Source organism: Microcaecilia unicolor, chromosome 2 (assembly GCF_901765095.1).
Source record: "Microcaecilia unicolor chromosome 2, aMicUni1.1, whole genome shotgun sequence".
NCBI classification, from domain to species: domain Eukaryota; kingdom Metazoa; phylum Chordata; class Amphibia; order Gymnophiona; family Siphonopidae; genus Microcaecilia; species Microcaecilia unicolor.
Window position 1 is genome coordinate 24480399 of NC_044032.1, and position 20300 is coordinate 24500698.

Sequence of the window (20300 nt, forward strand, 5' to 3'; positions counted from 1 at the left end):
TTCTGAGGATCCATTCCTTCTGCACAGGATTCCTTTATGCATATCCCACGCATGTTTGAATTCCGTTACCGTTTTCATCTCCACCACCTCCTGCGGGAGGGCATTCCAAGCATCCACCACCCTCTCCGTGAAAAAATACTTCCTGACATCTTTCCTGAGTCTGCCCCCCTTCAATCTCAGTACAGGTGCATGATTATCCAGGAAATCCTGCAGCTGGCTTGCGTTCAGTCAAAAGGAACATGTTTTTTAAGCTGAAACACATGTCACAAAAAAGCAAAAGGTAAAAAGGTGGCCCCAATTGAGACCACAGCCACATGCTTTAACTAAAAAGACTTTGTGGCTCTCTGGAGTTGCTTCTGAACAAGGAAAATACATTTTTACAGCCTGTAAACGCCACATATTTAAAACAGAACATTGTTATAGCCCAAATTCTATCTGGTTCTACAGTACATGTAACCAAGTGTCCTCGGTAATGACTAACCTACATACATCTGGCCTGCCTGAATTTCAGCTTCCAGGAAGACACTGGAAAGTTTACAAAATATCAAAAACTAAGAAACCTAGCATAATTCTCAAAGGCCTCCGTTCTACAACGATCCACAAACCTATCTTTAATTAAAACCATATCACAAGCCTGCAATGATCAAATTTGTTTTTACCTGCTAGTTTCCTGTGCTTGAATCATGCTAGATGAGTCCAGATGAGTGGGTTATATCCAGCAGATGAAGGCACAGAACACTGACAATTCAGCAAAATCAGAAAAAAGGTGTGTGCAGACCTGGATGCTATCAGTATACTATTGTTGAAGCAGATCTGCTACACTTAAATAGAATAGTATAAAATTGACCTTAATGAACACCAATACCAACACAAGAAATCAAGATTATAGTGCAAATCAGAGTGGAGAGCACAGAGCCACATTACAGTGGAGGAGTGGTCTAGTGGTTAGGGTGGTGGACTTTGGTCCTGGGGAACTGAGTTGCTACTCTTTTGAGATTCTACATGGAATGTTGCTACTATTGGAGATTCTACATGAAATGTTGCTATTCCACGTCAGACTCACAGAAGCAGAAGCCTGCGCAGCCACATTGCTGATCTGCAAGGGCTGACTTCTACAAGGAATGTTGCTAGTGGAATAGCAATATTCCATGTAGAATCTCCAATAGTAGCAATATTCCATGTAGAATCTCAAATGGTAGCAACAGTGGAGGAGTGGCCTAGTGGTTAGGGTGGTGGACTTTGGTCCTGAGGAACTGAGTTCGATTCCCACTTCAGGCACAGGCAGCTCCTTGTGACTCTGGGCAAGTCACTTAACCCTCCATTGCCCCATGTAAGCCGCATTGAGCCTGCCATGAGTGGGAAAGCGCGGGGTACAAATGTAACAAAAATAAAAAATAAATATAGATCCTTGTTGATCATGTAGTTTAGAATTGTGATCCCAGTCACGCAAGTACCCTGTGAGCCTCAGTGTTCATTCCTTTGCTGATGGTCTGGGGTGACACACCAGCTTGCCCCAGCATCTGCACTGAAGTATAAATGGATTGATTTTTGTAGCTGCACTGAAATTGGCCAGGGGAAGGAGATCACAGAGTAAACTGAAGTTTTTTTTCAGGAAAAATTATCTTTGCCTCTTTTCTGCCGTATTGGCAAGAGAGAGCAGCACGGGGCTTCTGAGTCGGCAGCGTCTTGGTGCTGAACAGACCTTCGAGAAAAGAAACATGAAAGCTACTGGGTTTGCCTGGGCCCACCCATGCCCACCCTTGGCTACGCCACTGCTGTGCCCCTGGACCTTTACATGCCCCCCCCCCCAAAAAAAAAAATATTAAATAAAATAAATAGAGTAATATTTGGGCAGAGATGTTCACTTACACACAAGATAATATATGGAGAAGCCCCTGAATACATGCTTATACTAATCGATCTGCCCTCTAGGAATGCCCAGAGCTCTGCAAGGACTTACCTCCATCTTCATTACCCCACCTGTAGACATGTAAAATACAAGACTCTTTATGCTTCGTCCTTCCCCTTCATCAGCACAAAATCCTGGAATGTCCTGCCACGACAGCTTAAGGAGCTCGTTGACCATCAGCAGTTAAAGAAGTCCTTAAAGACCTTCTTATTCGCCAAGGCTTATTCCCCTGGCTACTCCTCTGTTTAACCTGTACCATTTGTTGGCTCTTCACCCCTGTCCTTTGCCCGTGTCATCCCGTGTACCTTCCCCTCCTGTCACATTCTGTTTCTGTGCCATCTCTATATTGAATTGTATACTCTTGACTTAATGTAAGCCACATTGCGCTTGCTTATGTGGGAAAATGTGGGGTACAAATGCACCAAATAAAATATCCCAGATACAAAACTGGTAAATAAAGACCATGGAACAAATTGTGAGCATGTGCCCCCCCACTCCTAAAGCGGAAGAGTTGGCAACTTTGCCCTTATGCACTCTAGGGTCGAGCGAGTGCAGGAGCCACAGAGACGAGGGGAACTGGTTAGATTCAAGCTTATTTCCTTTTCCTATCTCTCTGAATCCCTAATGAAGCAAATCCAATGGAAGGACTGATCCTCACTCCTCTCATTACAGTCTGTTCAACCTGAATATCTGCCACCCCAACACAGTTCAGTCAGGAAGGCCCAACTTCCATCATAAAAATCACACGAAACATGAACGGCAGTTACATTTTCTCTCAGCACAACACCTCAGATAGATAACGCACCTTTCGCAGAATCTCCTGCTGGCCGTACTCCACTAGCATCGACACGCCATGTTTCAGCTGGTGCTGCTTCTGCGTCTGATCCTCTGTCTTGGCTTCATTTGGGAGGAAGTTACTGGCCCAAATCTAAGCAGGGAAGAAAGGAGAAATGAGACATCAACTATAAACTGCCTTTAAAAACACAAAACAAAACAAAACACAAGAAGATGCAAAATCAGATCCATCATACATGCAGAAAAACCATCAATATCCAATAAGGCAACATAAGAGTAGCCATACTGGGTCAGACCAATGGTCCGTCTAGCCCCGTATTCTGTTGCCAACAGTGGCCAACGCCAGGTCACAAGTACCTGGCAGAAACCCAAATCGTGGCAACATTCCATTCAGAATCTCAAAGAGTAACAAGATTCCATGTAGAACCCTACTACTACTACTATTTAGCATTTCTAAATCAAGGACAGCTTCATGGAACAGCTAGTTCAGGAGCCGACAAGAGAAGGAAAAATACTAGACTTAGTCCTTAGTGGTGCTCATGATCTAGTGCAGGGGGTAACGATACGAGGGCCGCTTGATAACAGTGATCATAATATGATCGGTTTTGATATTGGCATTGAAGGAAGTGAAACTAGGAAATCAAGTACGCTAGCGTTTAACTATAGAAAAGGTGATTACGACAAAATGAGAAAAATGGTGAAAAAAAGACTGAAAGGAGCAGCTCGCAGAGTAAAAAACTTGCATCAGGCGTGGATGCTGTTTAAAAACACCATCCTGGAGGTTCAGGACAAATATATTCCACGTATTAGAAAAAAGGGAAAAAAGACTAAACGTCAGCCGGCGTGGCTAAACAGTAAGATAAAGGAAATCATTAGAGCCAAAAAACAATCCTTCAGAAAGTGGAGAAGAGAACCAACTGAAAGTAACAGGATAGATCATAAGGAATGCCAAGCCAAATGCAAAGCGGAGATAAGGAGGGCAAAAAAGGACTTTGAGAAGAAATTAGCGTTGGAAGCAAAAATACATAGTAAAAACTTTTTTAGATACATTAAAAGCAGGAAACCGGCCAAAGAGTCGGTTGGGCCGCTGGACGAAAATGGTGTTAAAGGGGCGATCAAGGAGGACAAAGCCGTAGCGGAGAAATTAAATGAATTCTTTGCTTCGGTCTTCACCGAGGAGGATTTGGGGGGGACACCGGTGCCGGAAAGAATATTTGAAGCGGGGGAGTCGGAGAAACTAAACAAATTCTCTGTAACCTTGGAGGATGTAATGGGTCAGTTCAGCAAGCTGAAGAGTAGTAAATCACCGGGACCTGATGGTATTCATCCCAGAGTATTAATAGAACTAAAAAATGAACTTGCGGAGCTACTGTTAGAAATATGCAATCTGTCCCTAAAATCGAGTGTAGTACCGGAAGACTGGAGGGTAGCCAATGTTACTCCGATTTTTAAGAAGGGTTCCAGAGGAGATCCGGGAAATTATAGACCGGTGAGTCTGACGTCGGTGCCGGGCAAGATGGTGGAGGCTATTATTAAGAATAAAATTGCAGAGCATATACAAAAACATGGACTGATGAGACAAAGTCAGCACGGATTTAGTGAAGGGAAGTCTTGCCTCACCAATCTAATGCATTTTTTTGAGGGGGTAAGCAAACATGTGGACAATGGGGAGCCGGTTGATATTGTATATCTGGATTTTCAGAAGGCGTTTGACAAAGTGCCGCACGAAAGACTCCTGAAGAAATTGCAGTCATGGAATCGGAGGTAGGGTATTATTATGGATTAAGAACTGGTTGAAAGATAGGAAGCAGAGAGTAGGATTGCGTGGCCAGTATTCTCAGTGGAGGAGGGTAGTTAGTGGGGTCCCGCAGGGGTCTGTGCTGGGTCCGTTGCTTTTTAATGTATTTATAAATGACCTAGAGATGGGAATAAATTCGCCGATGACACAAAATTATTCAGGGTCGTCAAGTCGCAGGAGGAATGTGAACGATTACAGGAGGACCTTGCGAGACTGGGAGAATGGGCGTGCAAGTGGCGTGTAATGACTTGAAACTCTTGATATTACATCTTAAGTAGAGGAGTGTGGTAGCCGTGTTAGTCCACTCTTAAGGTTATCAATAGAAATCAAACAAAATAAAACATGGAAAAGAAAATAAGATGATACCTTTTTTATTGGACATAACTTAATACATTTCTTGATTAGCTTTCGAAGGTTGCCCTTCTTCCTCAGATCGGAAATAAGCAAATGTGCTAGCTGACAGTGTATATAAGTGAAAACATTCAAGCATTACTATGACAGTCTGACAGGGTGGGAGGATGGGGGTGGGTAGGAGGAATGCATGGGGACATCAAAGCATTTGACAGGACGCTACCACATTTGCTTATTTCCGATCTGACGGAGAAGGGCAACCTTCGAAAGCTAATCAAGAAATGTATTAAGTTATGTCCAATAAAAAAGGTATCATCTTATTTTCTTTTCCATGTTTTATTTTGTTTGATTTGTATTGATATTACATGAAACCAGCTACAAAAGCAATCTAAAGTTTTAGCTCACAAGTCTTTTCTGGTTTTGCTTAATGAGGTGTACCTGTAAATAATATGCAAACCACTTTGATTGTAACCACAGAAAGGCAGTACATCAAATCCCATCCCAGTTCTGTAAATTAAATGCATTTGCAAGGGCATAGTGCCATCTTCTGGACAAAATGAAGAGCAGCACCACTGACAGAATCAGGGTAGCCATGCTGAAAGCACAGACTGATGGACACGAATGGGCTACCGCTTTCTAGTGATGCCCGGCTCAGATAAGATGCAGGGCCAATTTTCAAATTATCTGCACTAGGATAAAAGTCTGATTTTACTTCAACCACTGATAACTGCATTTTTTTTCAAAGTGAAATAGATGCACACTTTTAGCACGGACGTTCGCATCTGCTTTTCCATGGTACCATTTGCATGAAATATCATGCAGAGTTGAAAATGCCTCTGCTTCTAAATGCAGCCAAAAGCCCATGTAGTGCAGAACCACCTGCATGTTAAAATTCACATACAGTTTATCTCCACCACCTCCACCGGGAGGCCAGTCCATGAATTCGTCACCCTTTCTGTGAAGTAGTATTTCCTCAGGTCTATCCCCTTTCACCTTCATCCTAGGCCCCCGCATTCCAGAGCTTCCTTTCAACTGAAAGAGAGTTGCCTCCAGTGCATTATGTCATACTAGTAAAAAAGGCCCGTTTCTCAATCAAATGAAGCGGGCGCTACAAGGTTTTCCTTGGAGTGTGTATGTTTGAGAGAGTGTGTGTGAGAGTGACTGTGTGACAGAGAGTGAGACTGGGTGCGAGTGTGTGTGTGAGAGTGACTGTGTGACAGAGAGTGAGACTGGGTGCGAGTGACTGTGAGACAGACAGAGAGACAGACAGACAGAGACAGAGAGAGAGAGACACACACACAGAGAGAGAGACACACACAGAGATTCTCCTCTCTGCCCTGCCCCCCCTCCAGCCACCCAGCGATTCTCCTCGCTCCCCTGATTACCTCCGTCGAAGTGGCCGCGTTATTGAAAGCCCTGCCCTCATGCTGGTGATGTCGTGTTCCTTTGCCTAGCAACTCTGCAGCGTTCCCTTCCCTCTCACTGTTCCGCCCTCGATGTCATCACGTTTTGACGTGAAGGCAGGACAGAGAGAGATGGTTACAGAGTTACGAACCCTTCACTGCAGTCTGCCACGGAGTCAGCTTCAGAATGTTGGAGGTGCAAATTATTATAGTAGATTGGGAGAGTCATAGACATTTAAATACCTACGTATACATTTTGAGATCTTTAAAGTCTGTCCTCATATACTTTATGACTTAACATCACTGACCATTTTAGTGGCCACCCTCTGGACAGACGCAATCCTGTTTATATCTTTTTGAAGATGCGATCTCAAGAATTGTACACAATATTCTATATAAGGTCTCAGTCTACAAGGCGCCATCCTACTGGCCATTCACCAACTGCATTTAAACATATCAAAATATTAAAGATACTGACTTAAAAAAAATTCTTCCAATCATCCAAATTTAGTAATTTCCAGGATTGAACTGCCCCCAACTATTCCTTCATCTGCACCCAGACCCAGGAGGGGAACAAAGTCCCTTTGCCATCAGTTCTTCTTACCTGACAGTGTGGATGGGGGTTTGAGCAGCCCATCATTGTACCTTTATTCTCAAAAATCTATAGGAAACAAAATGGAGAACAAAGTATGAATTAGAAGGGCAGCTTGTTAAGATGACATTTAGCCTTACCTGATCATTTTCTTTCCTTGATTCCTGCTAGACTAGTCCAGGACAGGTTATATCGCCTTATCAGTAGACAGTAGTTGATGAAGAGAAGCTGAAGACTCTAGTGACATCACAGTGTTGCAACCTGGAACTTGTCAGTATGTGAATGCAAAGACGAGTATGTACAGAGGAGAGAAAAAAAAACCCACCAAGAAATGTCCCCACTGGAGGGAACCTTTTGCAGATTTTTTTTTTTTAAAGCAAGACATGTTGCCCAACAAATTTCCTGAATACCAGTCGTCCTGGGTGAGCCCTGGACTGGTCTAGCACAAATCAAGCAAATGAAATGTTGGTCTTGCCCATTTTGAATTTTGCCTTCTTTTTCATCTTACTAAACAAATCCAGCCAAAGGAAAGTACAAAAGCTTTTTCCCTACAAAACAAAGCTCCCTCCAACACTACTCTACCAAAGGTATTATCACCCCTGGCCCAAACATTGATTTTGTAATGCCCGACATAAAGTACAAATATCCTCCATGCCACCTGCTAGGCCTCTGCCCAGGAGGTCATTTGGGACCTTTTTAAATGAGCCAAGAGCCCTTCAGTACTATCTTTTAATTAAGAACATCTTTATATATATAAAACTCACCCTCAACGTCCTATTGGCTTCTGACGTCACTGAAGCCAAGGTTCATATGTTCGAAGCTCTGAAGCCTCGAAAAACACAGTCTCTGGGCCCCGCCCTCACGTCAAATGTTATGATGTTGAGGGCGGAGCACATTCAAGGAGCCAACTGCAAATCCCTAGCCGGAAGCAACCTGCACGTCCCTCCCGGACGGGTGGCGCGCGGAGTACTGCAGCGGTTGCGCGCGTGCACGGGGAGCATGCGCAGTGGCTGGGGGCTGCGGCGGTAGGTACTGTAGCGCACGAGAGAGGGCGGGAGGAGGAGGAGGCGGCCCAGCGGCGCTTCGGCCGGGATGGGGAGGAGGAGGACGGGAGAACTAAGCCGTCGTCGTCCTGGAGGTGAAGAGCAGCGCACTGGCCGGTAAGGGTTGCGGTGCTGAAAGGGAGCGGTCCGGAGGCGCTGGAGCAGGAGGTGAGGTACCGGGTACCGTCTGCACTGCAGGGGTGGCTGAGGGGGCGGGATCAGGGGGGCTGTTGGGTAGAAGAGAATGAGCTGCAGCGCGTGTTCTGTCCAGTGAGTCCCCCCCCCCCCCCCCCCGGGGGATGTTGTCCTGCGCTGGTCCTACCCCTCCCCCCCCTCCAGGCACCGAGCGATTCCCTGGGTGGCCGGAGGGGGGCAGGGGAGAGAACAGCATCGCTGGGGTGGATACAGAGAGGGGGAACCCTGGCACATACTCTCATTCTCACACACACACTCGCACCCACTCTCACTCTGTCACACACACACACTCGCACAGTCACTCTCTCTCACAGTCACTCTGGCACATACTCTCATTCCCACACACACACTCGCACCCACTCTCACTCTCTCTCTGTCACACACACACACTCGCACATTCACTCTCTCTCACAGTCACTCTCACACACGCTCTCTCAAACATACACACTCCGAGGAAAACCTTGCTAGCGCCCGTTTCCTTTAAAACAGAAACGGGCCTTTTTTACTAGTAATAGAAATAAAACAACCAAAGAAAATAAGATGTCAGTCCAATAAAAGTAATACTTTATGATTAGCTTTCAAAGGCAGATCAGAAATAGGACCTTCAGATATAGTGCTTAATTGGTTCTTACACTCAGGACATTCCTAGTCCATTGGCAAGATGAGGTATCCACTTCATATACCTTTATACGCGAGTCTCACAGGGTTCAGTCCTGGTGCCAGTTCTTTCTCAATATTTTGAAAGCACCTCTGAACAGTTTGATCTCAACTTCCTATGCAAATTCAAATTCTCACCTGCATAGATCCCAACATATCTTCAGGTTATTCATGATCAACAATAAACTTTCTACCATCTCCAACTGGCTGCATATGAACAGAATGAAACTAACCCAGATGAATGTAAAGCTGTCATTCACCTAAAGGAATTCCTTCATCTCATCTCCCCCAATTTGCATTTATGCCACCACTAGAGAACCTAGGTGGACTGATAGGCCCTACATACCAGGCACTGTTTTTTTTTTTTTTAATTATATAAATACATAAGTATTGCCATACTGGGACATACTGAAGGTTCATGAAGCCCAGCATCCTGTTTACCAACAGTGCCCAAACCAGGTTACAAGTACCTGGCAATATCCCGAAACAGTACAATACATTTTATGCTGCTTATCCTAGAAATAAGCAGTGCTTTTTCCCTAAGTACATTTTAATAATGATCTATGGGCTTTTCTTTTAAGAAGCCATCCAAATCTTTTTTAAACCCCGCTAAGCTAACTGCTTTTACTACATTCTCTGACACGAATTCCAGAGTTTAATTACACATTGAGTGAAGAAATATTTTCTCTGATTCATTTTAAATTTACTACTTTATAGCTTCATCGCATGTCCCCTAGTCCTAGTATTTTTGGAAAGAACAAACAAGCGATTTACGTCTACCCGTTCCACTCCTCATTACTTTATAGATCTCTTATCATATCTCCCCTCAGCCATCTTTTCTCCACACTGAAGAGACGTAGACACTTCAGCCTTTCCTGATAGGGACATCGTCCCATCCCCTTTATCATTTTCATCGCCCTTCTCTGTACCCTTTTCTAGTTCCATTATATCTTTTTTGAGATGCGGTGACCAGAATTGGACACGATATTCGAGGTGCAGTCGCACCATGGAGCGATACACCCATCAGCAAAAGCAGGCTGCTTCAACCAATCTGGGGGGGGGGGGTTTGTCTTCCTTCAGCCACAGGGCCCCCAAGACTGGCTGAAGCAGCCTACTCTTGCTGACGGGTGGCGGCACTGCCTAAAAAAAAAAATAAATAAATAAGGCATGGCAGAAGAGGTACAGATTGTGGGGGGGGGGGAGGGGGGGGAACGAAGAGGGAAAGAGCAGAGAGGTGTTGCATGGAGGGGGGAGGCAGTGGTGAGAGAAGATGCCCAAGCCACAGGGAAGGACACCACCAGGAGAGGACCAGATCCCAAATTTTGGGAGCCAGTTTAAAGTAGCTACTTTAACAACCAGCTCCAAAAAATTCTTTTAAAAACTAACAACCAGCTCTTGCAAGCCAACTCCAGCACACCACTGCTCTCTTGGCGCCGACTCAAAATGGCTGCCGAGAGTTGAATTGACCTCGCGAGACTTCAACTCTCGGCGGCCATTTTGAATCGGCGCCGAGATCAGCAACAGGAGGGACGCATGCAGGGCAGCGCTCAGGGCAGGAAAGAGGGGGCTCTTTCCTGCCCCGAAGAGGTCACTAGACCACCAGGGCAGTAGTAAGGTAAGGGGAGGGGGGTGACGGGGGAGGGAGGGGAAAATGTGACAGGAGCAGGGCATGTGTCCTCCTTTTTGGGTGACAAAATATGGTAACCCTAACTATAGTACACAAGTACCCAGAAACATCCTGTACCTGCACCCATGGGTAAGTGCTCCCCAGGTCCTCCAGGACCTCTGCCCACTTGTCAATGACCACTCGGATTTCTGCCAGCGACATCAGGGGAAGCGTCACATCAGACCATGGGTGAAAACACATGACCTTGCTGTAAAACAAAAGAAGGAAACTAGAGATACCACATCTCCCAGCCTCTGTCCCCCCCAAGCACAAGTCCTACACAGCTTGCCAGTACCCAGGGCATTCTGCAGACTTCCACTACTAAGGTACGTCCTATGCCCATGCCTCACCCTCCAAGCAGCTGTGCCAGCAAGCTGATGAATGCTCAAGTCTGGCAGCCTGATACTCTCTGGCCTTAAAAAGGTGAGATGGAAAGACAACAAAGCAGATCAGTAGAAGAAAACCACAAATTTATTGAACAAAAAAACAAATATTCAAAATCAGCCCGACACAGGCCGTGTTTTGCCCAACAGGGCTGCGTCAGGGGCTACAAGATAAATGACATAACATATAAAACTTTAAATATGGCAAACTAAAAATTAAAAAATGTATATAAATACATACAAAATTAAAATCCAAAAGTCAGAAAACATGAGTGGAGGAGTGGCCTAGTGGTTAGGATGGTGGACTTTGGTCCTGGGGAACTGAGTTCGATTCCCGGCACAGGCAGCACCTTGTGACTCTGGACAAGTCACTTAACCCTCTATTGCCCGCCGCATAGAGCCTGCCATGAGTGGGAAAGCACGGGGTACAAATGTAACAAAAAATAAATAAAATGATTATTTGGCTGTTTTTTTAATTACATTTTAGAAGACCTCTGTACACGTGAGGCCATTTTTTGATTTTTTTTCATTATGTTTTATGTATATTTTTATTCATATTCAATATATAATGTTTTTAACTATATTTTTGATTGTCCTATGATTGTTTTTCAGTTTTTACATCAGTACACATATCTCATTAACCCTGACAATAAAAGAAAACTGTGTAGGTGGGTGTTTTATTTAACATTTTTTAATTATTTAATCAATTCTTGATTACAATTGATGTCTATGTTTAGACCAAACCACTAGACGTTTATGATTTATTTAATACAACAGAGGAATATTATTTCACTAATTTGATTTTTTCAATTATTTTTAATGAATGTGGGATATTTACCTTTTGGTATTGGTAATCTCTAAGTATAATAATTGCTTCATATTAATTTTTAATTATTTTTCTATGAGACTTCCAGTGGAGACGAGCAGCGAGATGGACGTCGCGTTGTGAGCTCCGTTCCGCCCAAATGAAGCCCCGATTTTAAAATCAACGGACTCGTTCTCAAAAGACCCAGTGAGCAAGGAGGACGCCCGGGGCACAGACGAGCACGGAAGCGGCACTGCTGGCGCTATCTCTAACATAAAAGAAAAACAACTTTGAAATGAAATCGAGCGGTTCCAAGATGGCGGCGGCAGAGAGTGCCCGGAGCTTTTAAAGAATATACTAGGTGGCTAACAGGAGAGACGGGAGTCCCGACGGAAGGGGGAAGGCCGGATGCTGCTGCAGGAACAGAGACAGTGAGTACCTGCTCTTGGGATCGGGGCAAGGAGCCGTCAGACCAGCTGTGGCAAAAGTGGTAGAAAAGGGCATCTCAGGAGCTGGAGGAGTGGAGGAACATCAGCTAAGGGGCAAGCTCTTTCAGCGGCTGTACTCGCACAACTGGCAGATACATTCCCGGGTTAGAGGGAAGAAATTTTAGCAGAGTGGACTTATTGCACTGCTTTTATGCGCCTGAATTGGCCTGCTAATTAAAGTGACAACTCTGCGTATGCAGATACGATAACGCGAGGTGGTGGGTTGAAGGCCCAGTATAACTGTTCCACGGCACCTGAGGCCCCGAATATAAACGAGGCTTGGGCAGAGGCCAATTGTTAAATAGCAATCGAGCTGTTTGTCGAAGCGCTGGGAGAGTGTCCGAGAGCAGTGCTGCTGAATGTATGGAGCAATATTTGAAACCCAGGCCTTCTGGAATCACCCGTAGAGGCACAAAATTTGATAAAGAAAGACCCTCATCTCCTAAGCCCAGCCATAAAATGGCGGATTTGAAAGGTACAGCTGAGGGAGAATTCACTGATAAACAACTGGCGCAAATAACAGCAGCGGTGAGCGCAGCTCTCAACCCAAGATTCGACTTGTTGGCCGGACAATTAAAGAACTTAGAATCCTCAGGGGCCGAAACGGAGAAGAGAGTAGGAGAGGCGGAGAACCGGATAGCAGCAGTGGAGGACTCCAGCTCCCAGAACACACAGGAGGTTGCCAGGCTCAGGACTCAACTTAAGTTGCAACAAGAAAAAATGGAAGACATGGAAAATCGTGCCAGGAGATGCAACTTGAGAATTGTGGGCATTCCTGAAAAGGTCCCAGAAAGGCTACTTGGACAGTTACTAGAACAGTGGTTGAAAAAAGAGTTAGCCCTATCAGACAGCCGAGGGGAGTTGTGCATCGAGCGGGCCCATAGGCTAGGGCGTTGGCAACCAAATTTGCAGAGACCGCGAATTGTCATCATTAAAGTGCTTAACTACCTGCATAAAGAAGAAATATTGCGAGGATTCCGGGCGAGGCGCGACTCTCTTCAATATGAGGGTTCCCCAATAAAGATCTTTCAGGACTACTCGGCAGGAGTACAGGAACAAAGACGCCGTTTTCATCCCATATGCTCCACACTGGTTGCCAAGAGCACCAGATTTATGTTACTTTACCCAGCTATTTTGAAGATTCAGCATGGAAACCAGTGGAGATCCTTCCAAACTGTTCAAGAAGCTCAAAAGTTCCTAGACGTGGAAATGAAAGAACCAGACACATGACTTTGCAGTAGAGTCCGAGCCGAGACAGACACCTAGGGGAGTCTTCCCGTTGGTGAAAGAGGACATGGGGATCATACCCGCATGCTATGGTATATGGTGGGAGATGTACTGAAAGTTCAAGTTACAGATCTAAAGGTTATTGTTGTTCAGCAGTTAAGGTTAATATGGGACGAGTCCAAGGGACTCCGGTACATGTTGGGGGATGGGGTCATAGGAACCCCGGACTTACAATGCCGTTGATTGCTTTAAGGGGTGTAGATTAAGGGTCCAGATGGTTACAGATAACTTAGGGGCTTCAAAGGGCGAGAGAAGTCAAGGGCATGGAAGGGGCTTGGGAGAGTGACAAAGAGGGTAGAGGGGGGAGGGGTAGAGGGGGGAAGGGGGGAGGGGAGGGATGGAGAGGGAGGGGAGGGGTTGGGTGGGAGGGAGAGACAAGATTTGGGAAGGGAACATGGTGTTTGTATACATGTAGTGATGGTATGATTGACATATGGTGTGGTGCAAGAGTAATGACAGATTGGAAAGTGGAGCGGGAGGGGTGGTGGCTGGGACACCTCTCCGCAAAGATTGCGGGAAGAATGCAGGGCAGTATTAACGAACGAGTAGAGATTACATGACTCCATTACAAGTAGTAACTTGGAATGTAGGGGGCATCCACTCGCCCATTAAACGGCAGAAAATTCTAAAAATCCTTAATGATCAAAAGACATCAATTGCATTTTTGCAGGAGACACATTTGACAGGTATAGAACATGCTAAATTGAAACGATGGTGGGTGGGAGACATTTTGAATCCCCAGCAGTGGGGGGGAAAGGAGGAGTGATTACACTAGTACGGAAAGGTATACATGTGAAAGTCAATCAGGTGGTAGGAGATGCTGGGGGTAGATACGCGTTGCATCTGTAGTATTGGACAGACAACCAATCTTGCTTTGCAATATTTATGCGCCAAATACATTTGACCAGCGCTTTTATACACAGCTCATTAGTGCTATGCAAGGGTTAGGAGGAGCCCCGATCATAATGGGGGGTGACTTTAATGAAGTCGCGGACCCGACACTGGACAGGTCTGGCTCAGGTGGGAAAGGGAGAGCTAGGCCAGGGAAGGGAATAGTAGCACTGGAGGAAGCTTTTGCAGTAGTAGATGTGTGGAGAACTTTTAACCCTCTTGAGAGGGACTATACCCATTTATCGAGGGCCCATGCTACTTTGTCTCGTATCGACTATATATTTGTAACCACAGACATCTTCACACAGGTGGACACAGCAAAAATAGGGCCAATAGTGGTTTCCGATCATGCCTGGGTAATGGTGAGGTTGGAGTTGGACGAAGGGATAAGAGAGGATTACATGTGGAGATTCCCAACCTGGCTTTATAGGGATGGGCAATTCTTACCCCATTTGACTAAGTGCTGGGAAGAATTTGGCATTAATAATGAGAATCATAGGACGGACCCGGTGCTTTATTGGGAAACAGCTAAAGCAGTGCTTAGAGGGGAGATTATAGCTTATGTAAGCTTTAAGCGGAAAATGAGGCGACAAGAAATTCTTAGATTAGAAAGGAGAGTGACCAAATTGAGACGTCAGTACGGCGCGGGACATACTCAGAGCCTCCGAGTGCAGTTTTTAGAGGCCCAACAGAGCCTTAACGAGTTGTTGCACCGCACAGTTAAAAAATCCCAGGCTTACTATAAATACCAGCTTTACAAATTTGCAAACAAGGGAGGGGGCTTCCTGGCGAAGGTCATGGGCAGAAAAGTAGGTAATCAAAAGATACTCTCACTAAGGGACCACCGGGGGTCACTAGTGCACAAGGACAGTGAAATCTCGGGAGTATTTAAAGACTTCTTTGAACAGTTGTATAAATGGCAGGAGGATCTAGTCAGGCCTGGTGAGACATACTTGGCTAGTGTTGATTTACCTCAAATAGAGGAGGAGGAGTTAAGGGTGTTGAATGCAGATATCACTGTAGATGAAGTTATGTGGGTGATCAAGCAAAGTCCTTTGGGGAAGGCACCGGGCCCTGATGGAATGAGGAATGAGTTTTATAAGTTATTGCAGGCAGAAATCTGCCCGGTGCTGACTGAGGTATTTAACTTAATTGTTCAACAAGGATCTTTACCACTATATATGAACCAGGCCCATATAACAGTACTGCTTAAACCTGGTAAAACAGCTCTACACCCGGAGTCATATCGACCAATCTCACTTTTAAACTCAGAAACCAAGTTTTTGGCCAAATTGCTAGCTAATAGATTGGCCAGATACCTCCCCTCTTTGGTAGAAGAGCCACAAGCAGGATTTGTCCAGGGTAGGAAAATAGCAAAGAATATGAGGAGAATACTTGTAGCGTTAGAGAAAGCACACAGGGAAAGACAGTCAACCATGTTAATTAGTTTTGATGCCGAAAAGGCTTTTGATCGGGTGGATTGGGGATTCCTACTAGAAACACTAAAAGCATATGGAATGGCTGGGTTCTTCGTGCAGGCGATTAGAACCCTGTACACCGATCCAAGAGCGAGAGTCCTTGTCAATGGTTTAGCTTCGGACTGGTTCCCCATTGCTCGAGGTACACGCCAGGGTTGTCCTCTCTCACCTTTACTTTTTGTCCTAACACTTGACCCGTTGATACGGGAGATATGTAATAACGTAGACATAAAAGGTGTACAGATACAAGACCGGGAATTTAAAATAGCAGCTTTTGCAGATGACTTACTGGTGTTAATAACAAATCCCATGAATTCTCTGGGGCACCTAATGGAAAGTATAAAGGAATATGGGGACTTTTCTGGATTTCATTTAAATTTGATAAAATCGGAGGCCTTAGTGAGTTCAGACGTTAGGAAGGCAGATTGGGAGCAGTTCCCATTACGGTGGGCGACGGGGTCATTCCGATACTTAGGCATTCAATTGACATTGGATCCGGCTCAGATATACGCTGCCAATGTTCCGCACTTGTTGCGAGACACGGGGGAGCAGTTAAACAGGTGGAGCTCTCTGCCATTGACACTCTTGGGCCGGATCCATTTGTATCGCATGCTGGTGTTCCCGAAATGGTTATATGTCCTGCAGGTGTTACCAATACGGCTATGGAAAAAAGATCTTCGGGTACACCAGAGACAGGTGGCACGATTTTGTTGGGCTGGAAGGAAACCAAAACTCAAATGGGAGTATCTTAATGGGGCCCAGGCGAACGGGGGCCTGGGGATTCCTAATATGCGCATATACAATCAAGCATGCCTCTTAAGGCATTTAGGAGATTGGGTCATGGGCACGAACAATTACACAGATGTACAATTAGAGAGACTGCATTTCAGCCCCTGGCATTTCAATTACTTATTACATGCAAAAGTCAGAAATCTTCCACAGCACGTAAAGCATAGTCCACTTTTACAGCCTTTAAGATATCTATGGAAAGAGATAACAAAACTTTGGAAGCACAGCTCAGAGAGTAGTGTGCTGCTGCCAATTATGGGTAATGCGGAGTTCTCACCTGGGAGAGAAAGTAAATTTTTTCAAGATCTGGGGAAGCAGGGTGTCATACTATTGGAAAACTTTCTACAAGCGGATGGGACCGTTATGGCTTATTCAGAGTTTGAGAGGCACTATGCCGGGGGAATGTTGGCGAAATTAGCCTATTTCCAACTTTCACACTACATACATGAGCTCCCCACCGCAAGTCTCCTACCAGGCTTTGGGAAGGACATTAGGGAGCTTCTAGCTGGGGATGCAGTAGGACAGATCTCGGTGTCAGGGTTCCACAAGGTACTGGAGGGGAAGCAACCAAAAAGAGATGTTAGGATGGTAGTGGAAAGATGGAGTCGAGAGGTGAAAGACCAAATAACAGAAGGGAAGATATTAGCGGCGCTCCAAGGAGGGATAAGGGTGGTGCATAGTGCTGAGTTGCAGGAGTGCCATTTTCGTACCATACATAGAGCATATTTTTCAGTTAAACAGGCATGGCATGCAGGAGTGGTAGAAACACATAAGTGTCCCAAATGTGCAGAAGTAAACGCATCATTTAGTCATGGTTTGTGGCAATGTAGAGAGATACGGGGGTTCTGGACAGCCCTCTCCAGGTTTCTGGGTTGGGTTTTAGGATATCGGGTGGACCTGTCCTTTGAAAGGGTGATACTGAGCTCTATGACGACATGGCACAAAGGAACGTTAGAAGAAAAGATGTTTCTTAGTAAACTTTGTATTCTGGGGAAAAAATGTATCCTAAATTGCTGGACAACAGATAGAGGACCCTCATACTGGTATTGGAGAAATAGGCTCCATGAACTTATGTTATGGGAAATGCAGGACGCCCGTAATACACCAAAGAGGCGTCAACGATTTATAAAAATTTGGGGGGCATACCTACACAAAATATCACCACGAGCACGGAGCCACGTTCTGAACACATTGGGCTAGCCTGTATACATGGAAAGCATATAACTAGAAACATGAGATAAAATCGAAAGTCAGATATCACTAATGGGTGGACGAGTTCCCTGGTAAAAGAGGGGGAGGGGGGTAAACATAAACAAATGATTTGCGGCTCATACCATTACTATTCTAAATTGTGAGACAAAACATGTACCCTTCAACAATGGTTAAAGGGAGGGGGGAGGGATAAGGAAAGGGGGGGGGGAAGGATGGGGGTTCAGGGGGAAAGGGGGAAAGAGAGGAAAGCCCAAAATGACAATATAACGGATAATGAATAGTTATATATCAGAAGTGCCATGGTATGAGCAATAGCTCTGGAATTTAAATGATGTAAAGTGGCAGAGCATTACTGATTGCAGAAAGATAACGAGTGGATGGACCCAGGAAGGGGGGGGGGGGGAAACAATACCCGTTTGATGACAGAGGATAACCAAATGTGTTAGCTATTTGTTTCTACATGGACAAGTACAGGTATTTCCTCAAATGGAATGTGGTAACTATCTGGTAATGTCATTGGGGAAACAGCGTTGAAGTATTAGAGGTAACTATGAGGGGGGGAAGGGAGGGATCCCACCGAGTCTATAAGAACACAAGGCTCGGCTAGGAGATAGATGGGATGGGTGGGAGGGAGGAGGGGAGAAAATGTTGTAAAAAGTTTGATGATGGATGTTGTCATTGTTTTGTAAGATTGGAAGTCTTGAGGTAACACTGTGTGTACCCCTGACTATTGTTGTGATAATTTATGTTTATAATCAATAAAACTGTTGAAACATAATTATTTTTCTATATATGTTTTTGTATAAAATGTTTTTAACTGCTTTTGTATTGAGTATACATACATGATATTTTCATTTATATGTTTTCTGACTTTTGGATTTTAATTATGTGTGTATATTTATATACATTTTTTAATTTTTAGTTTACCATATTTAAAGTTTTATACGTTATGTCATTTATCTTGTAGCCCCTGACGCAGCCCTGCTGGGCGAAACAGGGCCTGTGTCGGGCTGATTTGAATATTTGGTTTTTTTGTTCAATAAATTTATGGTTTTCTTCTACTGATCTGCTTTATTGTCTTTCCATCTTGGAGTTTGCAGATCATCTGCCTTGTTGTTTTCCTAAAAAGGCGAGGCCAGCCTGCACAGAGAGGTCTGCCTTCTAAGTGGATCCTCGTTTTAATTTTTTGCCAGTAAAAGGGCACGAATCATTGAACAGTTCAAACCAAAAGGTGAAGAGGAAGCCCAGGAAAAAGGGGAAAAAAACATAGTTTAAGGCAGTGGTTCCCAAACCTGATCCTGTAGTCACCCAGCCGGTCAGGTATTCGGGATACCCACAATGAAGAGAGACATTTGCATGCAGTGGAGGCAGTGTTTGCAAATATCTCTCATGGATATTTATTGATCGGAGAGAAATCACGAGCATTTTGAAACAGCTTGACACCAGGGGAGTACGAAGGTCACCAGAAGTAACGGCAGGGACATCAAAGGATACTGCGTCTGATCTGGGAGCATATCGTCTCAGTTTTAAACTTTTGACATAACCTGAATTTTAGGAGACACCAGATTCAGTGGCAGGAAAAAGGATAGTGGCCTAGTGGTTAGGGTGGTGGACTTAGGTCCTGGGAAACTGAGGAACTGAGTTCAATTCCCAGCACAGGCAGCTCCTTGTGACTCTGGGCAAGTCACTTAACCCTCCATTGCCCCATGTAAGCCGCATTGAGCCTGAGTGGGAAATGTAACAAAAAAAAAATAGATACTATTGGAGATTCTACATGGAATGTTGCTACTATTGGAGATTCTACATGGAATGTTGCTACTATTGGAGATTCTACATGGAATGTTGCTATTCCACTAGCAACATTCCATGTAGAAGGCTGCGCAGGCTTCTGTTTCTGTGAGTCTGACGTCCTGCACGTACGTGCAGGATGTCAGACTCACAGAAGCAGAAGCCTGCGCGGCCACATTGGTGATCTGCAAGGGCCGACTTCTACATGGAATGTTGCTAGTGGAATAGCAACATTCCATGTAGAATCTCAAATAGTAGCAACAGTGGAGGAGGAGTGGCCTAGTGGTTAGGGTGGTGGACTTTGGTCCTGGGAAACTGAGGAACTGAGTTCAATTCCTGGCACAGGCAGCTCCTTGTGACTCTGGGCAAGTCACTTAACCCTCCATTGCCCCATGTAAGCCGCATTGAGCCTGCCATGAGTGGGAAAGCGCGGGGTACAAATGTAACAAAAAAAATAAATAAATAAAAAGATAGAGGGATTAATTCTGCTCTGGTGCCTCATAGCCTCCTTGAAGTTCAGCATATTTATGCAAATTGACAAATGTATATGTGATATTGTTATTTTAGATGTATGAATGGAGTATGGCAGAGTGAGAGTAGGTTAAGTTAAAAGTGAAAAACCTGAATTGGGTAATTTTGTATATGACAATTTGAATAAATATTATTGCATAAAACTAATTGCAGGCAGTTATTTGGATGGATATTTATTGTGGATATCCCAAAAACCCTGACTGGCTGGGGTGCCTCCAGGACCAGTTTTGGGAATCACT

General features: G+C 44.8%; 1 protein-coding gene across 2 annotated transcripts in view; it reads right to left on the reverse strand.

The window, feature by feature from the left end:
- Nucleotides 1-20300, reverse strand: part of GALT (galactose-1-phosphate uridylyltransferase) — a 59005-nt gene that overhangs the window by 10562 nt on the left and 28143 nt on the right. For both annotated transcript variants that reach the window (XM_030191882.1, XM_030191883.1), the window contains 3 exons: nucleotides 10488-10617; nucleotides 6861-6917; nucleotides 2715-2837 (listed from right to left, as the gene is read on the reverse strand). In XM_030191882.1, the coding sequence (XP_030047742.1) occupies nucleotides 2715-2837; nucleotides 6861-6917; nucleotides 10488-10617 (310 nt within the window). The remainder of the gene's footprint in view (nucleotides 1-2714; nucleotides 2838-6860; nucleotides 6918-10487; nucleotides 10618-20300) is intronic.